The sequence below is a fragment of the Oryzias melastigma genome, linkage group LG11 (genome assembly GCF_002922805.2).
Source record: "Oryzias melastigma strain HK-1 linkage group LG11, ASM292280v2, whole genome shotgun sequence".
Taxonomy (NCBI): Eukaryota; Metazoa; Chordata; class Actinopteri; order Beloniformes; family Adrianichthyidae; genus Oryzias; species Oryzias melastigma.
Window position 1 is genome coordinate 4,500,729 of NC_050522.1, and position 8,567 is coordinate 4,509,295.

The 8,567-nt window shown below is 39.8% G+C and overlaps 1 protein-coding gene across 1 annotated transcript in view; it reads right to left on the reverse strand.

Moving 5' to 3' along the window:
* Positions 1–6: 6 nt before the first annotated feature.
* Positions 7–8,567, reverse strand: part of LOC112137567 (protein phosphatase 1 regulatory subunit 29) — a gene marked incomplete at its 5' end in the record, with an annotated part of 145,514 nt that continues 136,953 nt past the window's right edge. Inside the window, 2 exon segments of the mRNA XM_024259949.2 lie at positions 7–5,506; positions 5,936–6,930. Of these exon segments, the coding sequence (XP_024115717.1) occupies positions 3,916–5,506; positions 5,936–6,930 (2,586 nt within the window). The 3' untranslated portion in view covers positions 7–3,915.

Below are 8,567 nucleotides of genomic sequence, written 5' to 3' on the forward strand. Positions count from 1 at the left end.
AAAAAAAAAAAAAAGCAACACAGATGACTTTCACCATCTGCAATCCTAAATTTATCAAAAATCTGTGTCTTATTTAGTGGAACTTCATCATCGAGGTCATACACACTTCACTTACTAATAAATCAATAAATAAAACATGTACATAGGAGCAAGACTTGGATATTACTGTCAAAATCTAAATGTTTTCTATTACAAACAGCTGCATTTGAACACAAGCCAACAGTATTTTGGGGGAAAAGTAATACATACATGGACAATGACCACAACATAGTTCACCCTTTGACACCGGAGCTCCAAGGTTTATGTTCCTTGACTTACTGTAACTTTTCAACCGTTAACACGACAATCCCAGTAGATTTTGCATCGGTTTTCTCCTTCAAAATCTCCTGGACTTACCTTGATCGTGTTGACAGTTGAAAAGTTACAGTATGTTAAAGATTTTGTGTGTGAGTCACCGGTGACATCTCAGGTGTTAAAGGGTTAAAAAAAGGGTTGATGCATAAGATAAGACAAACAAATAAAAAAATAGAAAAAAAGATGACCAATCTTACCCGAAGCACTATAATATTCACCTTTATTCATTTTGTTCTTTATTTTTCTGAAACCCTTTTCCCTCTTTTTAGCCTTTGGTACTAATTTGGAACCAATTGATTGGTGGTTCATTGAACGTCACACACATTAAAAGGTTGAAGAATAAAACAGTATATATAATAAATTCAGATCATCCAACTTAGTGCTTAAATAAATTTTATTGGAACCCTATTCACCTAAATAAAGTTGCAAGATAACGTGGGAGCCTATGCCTATGGGCACAAATTGGATATAGGCAAAGCTTTAAACTAATCTGAAAATAAGAGTGTAGGCACAACTAATTCATGTTCTACTTTTGGAAATGTAATTAAGTTGAAACTTTTACGTCCTTAGCAGAGCATAACTCTCCACACATTTTCTGCACTAAATTTACACCTTGAGCAACAAGGTTAATTTACACCTTGATCTAAAAATGAGCAAAAATCAAGTAAAACATGTATTCCTTGCAGGTGTGAAAGATTGTCCAATTGTGACCAAATTACTCTTTTTAAAAAGTTTGAATAACGATGAGAGGTTAGATCCCTGACCCAGTCAGTCTAACACTGCAGTCATGGAGAAGTGTGAAACTGCCCTCCGTTATTCAGAGAATTTGCCTAAAGACCTGTGCTGCCTGCTGGATGTAGAGAAAATGGAGTGGGTGGAACATAGTTGGAAATCTGATGAGTGGCGCACGAAAAAAAAAAGAGAAAAAAAGCGGCGTCTGCCAAAAGGAGGGCAGCTGTCATTAATTTCAATAAGGCTGCTGGTCTGGTGAAGTTAATCATTTCAGCTCGCTCCTCTGACCTCGGATGGTGGTACGACATCAACCTCTGCAAATAAGTTATTAATTTAGCTCATTAAGTTGAACAGAGGTGTGGGGGAAGGGACGAGTCGTGAAGGGGGAAGGAATTCATTAGACGTTTTCAAAGAACTGAACCCACTGCGCAAAGAGCAAGAGGTCAGAATGATAATAGTCAAAATGGGATGCAACTGAGATAAGAAAGGTCAGCTGAAAGGAATAATTTGGCTGTGCCATCAATCACAAAGATTACTGATGAGGATAATTATGTGTATTCACTTAAGATTTGTACAATTAATTATATACATTTAATTGTAAGCCTTTTTACAGTGCTCTTTAGTTGCACCAAGCCTTGCTCCTTCTGGTTTTAAAGAAAATACATTTGCCAAAACTTTAAAAAAAGAGAGAGAAACCCACAAAATAAAATCTTGTTTTGAAATCAACTGAAAGGCAAAACAAGGACGAAAACCTTTATCATACCTCCGAGGGGCACTTTGGTCATCAGCAAACTACCAGCTACTACCCAAGACAGAGAAGGGATTATTTATGAAGTTTGTATTCATCCAGCATGTAGCAGAAAAATACTAAAGGGGTTTTACTTTGTGGGCAATGAAATGTAAATCATCCACACCCATCTAACCCTTGAACTTACCCTGATCTTTGTAACAGAAGCAAAATGAGATGCAGGAATAGAAGACCTTCACCTGCACATACATGTGAGTATCACTCGTAAATATGGAGTGTTTTTTCCTGTGGTCCTAAAGTCCAAATCAGACCAAGAGAACATTCAATGCAAAAACATAACAAAGAACAATAAAAAAAAGAAAAACTTAAAAAAAAAAACATTACATTTTAAAAATCAAAACACAATTAAAATTATTTTCGAACAACAAAAGTAATTTCCAGAAATCAAAATGGAATGTTAAAAAATGAAACACAATAAGAAACTGGGAATGGTAGGTTCCATCGGATAACACTGATTGGATGGTGATGTTTGAGTTTTGACCTTTTAGTTTTTTCATTTTCTGCATACTAATAAAAGTTTTATGATTAGTATGAAACAAACAAAGTATCACTTTATGCCTAATAGCTTTTAGTTGAAATGATGGACAAATGTCTTTATCCAATTGGTGATGTTCTGTAGTAGAAAAGTCCCTTTTCCAGTTACTGTTAAAGAAGAAAAAATATTTCAGAAAACAAAAGTTATTTTCAGAAATGAAACCGGAAGAAGTAGGTACTATGGGACATTGATGACTTGATGATGATCTTTGTCCATGATTTCAACCGAACGGTATCATTTTGATTTCTGAAACTCACTTTGGTTTTTAGAAATGTTTCAGTTTGATTTAATTATTTAATTGCTGTGATCTTTATTGTTTTTTAGCATTGAGTGATTTGTTGGTTTGATTCTTCAGGGCTACAGTTTGTATGACATATCACATAACACCATGAAGCAGTTTAATGTATTCAATCAAATGTTCTAATATGTCTTTCTTATCTGAAGAAATATGATGGATATCCAAATAGGAAATGAATTTTAGGATATAGGTGTCTGGACATATTTTTAACACATTTCTTATCCTTTTTTACATGTACGACCAGGTCAGAACCCTGATTTATTCAACCAGACACACAGACACAGAACATTCTTGAACTGGGTTGTTATATATTGTACCTGTAGGCTGTCTAGTTTGCTCTTACAGAGTCTGAGAATAATGAATGACTCAGGCCAAACCCCACTCTCCCACCCACATGTAGTCACTGACACTAGCATGCAGAAACTATATGTCCACCAAACATTGAGCATATGTAGTTGGGTGTTTCAAATCAATAAGCGTGCTCAACAAAGAGGCTCCCTGACCTTCTCCTACACTGGCTAATTGCCAGGGAGAACAATTAGCCTGATAAGTATCATTTAATGCTTTCCCAAAAGAGGATGATTCATGCTGTTCTAATACTGATGCACCTAATTTCTCATCCTGCACACTCATTATCACCCTAAATGGTGCATCTGTAGCAGAGCAGGTGCAAGCGGTGCCACAGAATGACTGTTTTATGAACAGCGGTGGAATAGAAACAGAGGAAAAAAAGAAGCATGGCTTAAGTCAGGAATGGTGCTGCTTTAGTGAGATAGCTGGACTCTGGTGCGTCAATAATGAGGAAGAAGAGACTTGCTTGTCATTGCCTTAACTTTGCTCATTAGCAGAGAGACAGCAGTTTTCTGAAGCCTGTGAAGACCAAAGTGCCCAGTATGAGGCAGGCTGGTGAACAGCTTGATTTTTGTTAATTATCACTCAGTGAAAAAGACCTACCTAGGGAACAACCACTTAAAATGTAGATGAACTGTCAAATACTAAATTTTAAATATCACCCAAAGAGAATACCTCTTTAATTCAGGATCCAGCAGCTGAATGACCCATGGTACTGGACACGTATGAGGAAACATCATTATCTGTCATGCTACATTAACGTATATCCCTTTTAATAGTCCACTCTTGATGCTCATTTAGAATCTCCCACAGAGAATTCCACTTTGATTCGTCTGCTCACAGCTTTTGTTGGGCAGAGACACCCTTCCAGTAGTCCAAAATATCGTGAAGGTCCTCGTCCTTGGCAAACTGCACCTTTTTGCGCAGGGCGTGACCTGCTGCTATATAGGATGCTTCCTCTCTGGGACTTTTCTTGTAAGGTCGGAATCGCTCCCAGATGCGCAGTGTGCTCTCAGAGGAATACTCTGGACTCGAAGAGTATCCAGAGTTGTAATTGTGGTGACGAGAAGGTGAGAGCTGAGAATAGGCAGCTGTGGCATCCCTCTTGGTGCGCCCTAATGGTTTAAGAAATGACGCTTTTTGGGCGGGTGAGGGTGAATCGTTTCCCCCCTCATAGTAGAGGGCAGGAAAGGAGTGTCGATGCTCAGAACTGTGGTAGTCTGGTTGAACCTCCAAGTGGTGCTGCTGCTGTCCAGGCCCCACAACCCCACATCCACCTCCATTTCCATTCTTACACCCCATTCCGCTTCCGTTTAAACTCAGCCCACCACCATTGATGTTTCCCTTCCCATTGCCATTACAGCCCCCTATTCCACTACCTCCACCTCCTCCACTACCACCTCCTCCACCACAACCTATAGGGCTGCTTTTCTCAGTTGGGTACTTGGGTGGATCGCCACGATGCTCAGGGACGTCCACACTGAAGACTCTGGAGCTCTTGACCGATCCTGGAGCGGGTGGACCACATCGGTTCTTCACCACAGCTGTGTCCGCACTCAGCTGCCTCTGAAGGGGCCGCGCTGCATTAGCTGGGGGAGGGTCACGGTAGGGAGGGGTGAGAAACCCCCCACCACTGATGCCGGGCCGTTCAGACAAGGGCATAACCAAGGGCACCGGGGCCATGGAAGGGGGATGAGGCTGCTGAAGTAGCTGTGGATGAGGCTGAGGATGGGACTGAAGTTGTGACTGAAGATGTGACTGAAGCTGAGGGTGAGGCTGGGACTTTGGATGCACCTTCGGAGAAGATGCCATGATCTGATCACCAACATGGCCAGGAGACAGAGGCAGGAGATTACGGGGTAGGGATGGTAAGCAAGGAGGTTGGGATGACGACATGGAGTTACTACTGTCAGCTGCATTTACAGCATTTGATGAGGCGTCCAGCTTAAGGGCATCAATGCAGTTGTTGATTATCTGGTTCACCTTATCCACCTCCTTTGCAATTGTGGATATCTCTGATCCTGAGCCACCACCGTCATCATCCGAATCATCCCCACCTTCTGTCCCATTTTCAGCCCCACTCCGCATGTCCACTTCCACTTCCCCTCCCACTCCTGGCCCTCCAGTGGTCACTACTCCCTCTCTACCTTCACCTGCCTTGGCCGTTGTCCGAACATCCATGTAATTGCCCTTCCCAGCAATCCCTTCAGAGAAGGCAGTGGCCATCTTTTCCACTTGGGGTAAGGTGGAAAGGCGGGAGGAGCTGGTGTTGGTTGATCCGTGGAGCATCCCAGTGCTAGAAGACGCAGACGGTGGTAGTTTACCTCCTGCTCCTCCCAAATGACGATGCTGGTGGTGAGCTTGCTCTTGCAGGCGTTGAATAGCCCCTGGGTCATTGGCTACTGCGGCAGCTGCCTCTGGACCATACCTAAAGAAGCACATATTCACTTTGACTCAAAGAAACGAAGCCTCTGCTCTATTTTTTTATGTAGTGGTTACTTTGGCTCCCCTCTATGGTTTTATTACACAACAAAAAGTTTCCTCCTGACTTTAATTACAGCTTAAATAAATGATGCAGAATAGAATGCCCCAAACACTAATAAAGATAACAGTTTGGAAAATTGTTCAAGATTTTGCTTTGATTAAATGGAGCCTTCAGAAAACAAAGTAATGAAGCAAAAACCAATGAGCTCTTCCCTACAGCGTAAACTTGATCTAAGACATCATTTAATTCTCAAGTTTAATTCTCAAAAACAAGTTGCTGCCATTTCTTGTGGACGAACTATTTCAGTTCACAAGAGATTGCCCTTTAATATAGATAGAAAATAAACAAAACAATTTTTTTTTTTTGCATTACCTCATTTCCAAAATGGTCTTCTTCACACTTATAGCCTTTTCTTTTTCTTCCTGGATGCGTCGTCTTCTAAGGCAGTAATAGACAAATCCCAGCACAATGACCATGCCAAACAAACATCCCAAGATGGTCATGATGTAGTGGGTTGTAGTGGATGGATTAGTTCGCTGGTCCTCCGGCCCCATAGCTTTTGTGGTAAACGGCAAACAAGTATGGTTGTAGCGCTGAGATTTCCTTGCAGAGACCACACAGACTGTGTAGTTGGTGTGTGGTTTCAACTTGTCCAAAGTGACAATCTCCTTATTGTTTTTGAGCGGCTTGATGTCTTCAGCAAAGGTTTGGTTGTACTGGGACAGGATGTACATCTTACTATGTGGCTCTGGAATCTGTACTTTCAGAGATGCAGTAAAGAGTGTGACTGTATCAAGCTCCAAAGAAATTTGATTTTTATAGCTGGGGTCAGCAGTGGATGATAAGGTTGGTTGGTGGTACAAACCTTGGTCTGAGTTATCAAAGCCCAAGCCTGAGCCATCTTGGTCTGGCATTTGGGAAGTCATCCCTGGAATAATCACCCCATCACGGCAGACAGATAAAAGAATGTAACGAGCATTTCTGCCATGCCCAGGCACTGGGCTCAGGAGGGGGTAGCCATTCATTTCTGGAGGAGATTCACACTGGAGACGATCATAGGTATGGGTGACATTGTTAAATTCTTCCAGCCAAGTAAGAAAACTGTAGAGATCACAGCCACAGTGGAACGGATTGCCTCCCAATTCACAGACCATGAGCCTGCTAAGGACAGTAAAGGTGGATGGGTCAAGACGGGCCAGCTTGTTAGAAGATAAGTCTAGGCTACTGAGGTTAGGGCACTCCCAGAAGGCATTGGTGGCAATGACCTCAATGAGGTTGTGTTGTAAGAAGAGGCACTGCATCCGACCCAAACCTCTCAACATGCCTTCTGTCAGGTTGGTCAGCTTGTTGTAGCCTAGCTGAAGAACCTAACAATAAAACAGAGTAGCAGTTTTAAGTAACATATAATGTAAACAAAAATGAAACAACAGCTTATGGTGTAACAGTTTTGCACTTTCTAATATACAGTACAAACAGCCTTAACCAAAAAATGAAAATGAAAGTAATTAAGTTATTGTACTTGATATGATCCTTTAGAGCCATAATTTTTTTAAACCACTAATGTCAAACACTGGCCTTAACAATTTTTATTAATAATACCAAACTTAAAACAGAAAGGTAAATTTCAGTTTTAATTTTCCTTTTAATTTAAATCAACCACCACTCCAAACCTTTTTTTATACAATTACAATTGCTACTACTACTACTACTACTACTACTAAGACTACCATCACTAAGACTACTACTACTTCGAAGACTACTACCAATAATTCTAAGGTTACTACTACGTCTAAGACTATTATCACTACTTCCAAGAACCCTACTACCACTTCTGAGACTACAACTACTTCTAAGACTACTACCAGAACTTCTAAAACTACTACAACTTCCAAGACTACTACCACTACTACTTAGACGACTACTTTTTCTAAGACCCATACCACTACTCCAAAGACTACTACTTTTTATAAGACCCCTACCACTACTCCAAAGACTACTACCACTACTTCTAAAACTACTACTACTTCTAAGACTTATACCACTACTTCTAAAACTACTACTACTTCTAAGACTTATACCACTACTTCTAACGCTACTACTACTTCTAAGACTTTTACTACCACTTCTAAAACAACTACCACTACTTGTAAAACTACTACTTCTAAGCCTACTACCACTTCTAAAACAACTACCACTACATGTAAAACTACCACTTCTAAGCCTACTACCACTCCACTACATCTAAGACAACAACTACTACTACTAAGACCACTACTACTACTCCTAAAAATACTACCTCTACTACCTCTAATTCTACTACTACTATGACTACTTCCATTACTGGTCTTTTATGTGTTCCAAAATATCGTTTTACTACTAGAGAAGACCTTGGCTTTCAGGCAGTCACTCCATTACTCTGTATTGGTCTCCAACAGTTTCTGAGCCAAATTGACAAAGTCAAGTGTTTTGAAACTCAAGCGAAGACGTTGATATATAAAAGAGCTTAAAGCTAACAAAGAAGAACTTTTACTTGTGGTTACTTGTGTTTTACCCAAATGTGTAAGGATGTTTTATTGGGTTTTATCAGCTTTAAGCAATTTGTTCTATATTGTACTCTGTTTTTATTTTGTTTTAACTTTGTTAGGCACTTTGTGAATTAATCTCTGCACTGTAAAAAGTAAAATATTGGTTCAATTAACAAAGCTCTGTAATTTGTTACATTTTGAAATATTAGGTTTTGTTGAATTACATTTCAAAGTGAGTAAACCATCAACTTATAATTTTAATTTGATGAAAACTAATCATTTTAAATGAAACAAATTACAGACCTTTTGTTAATTGATCCAATACTTTACTTTTTACAGTTTATAAAAAGTGCTATATGAATAAAGATTTACTTACTTGCGACTATTACTACTACTACTACTACTAATACTTCTCCTTCTCTTACAACATGACTACTACCACTACTACTATAACAACAAATACTACCACTACTACTACT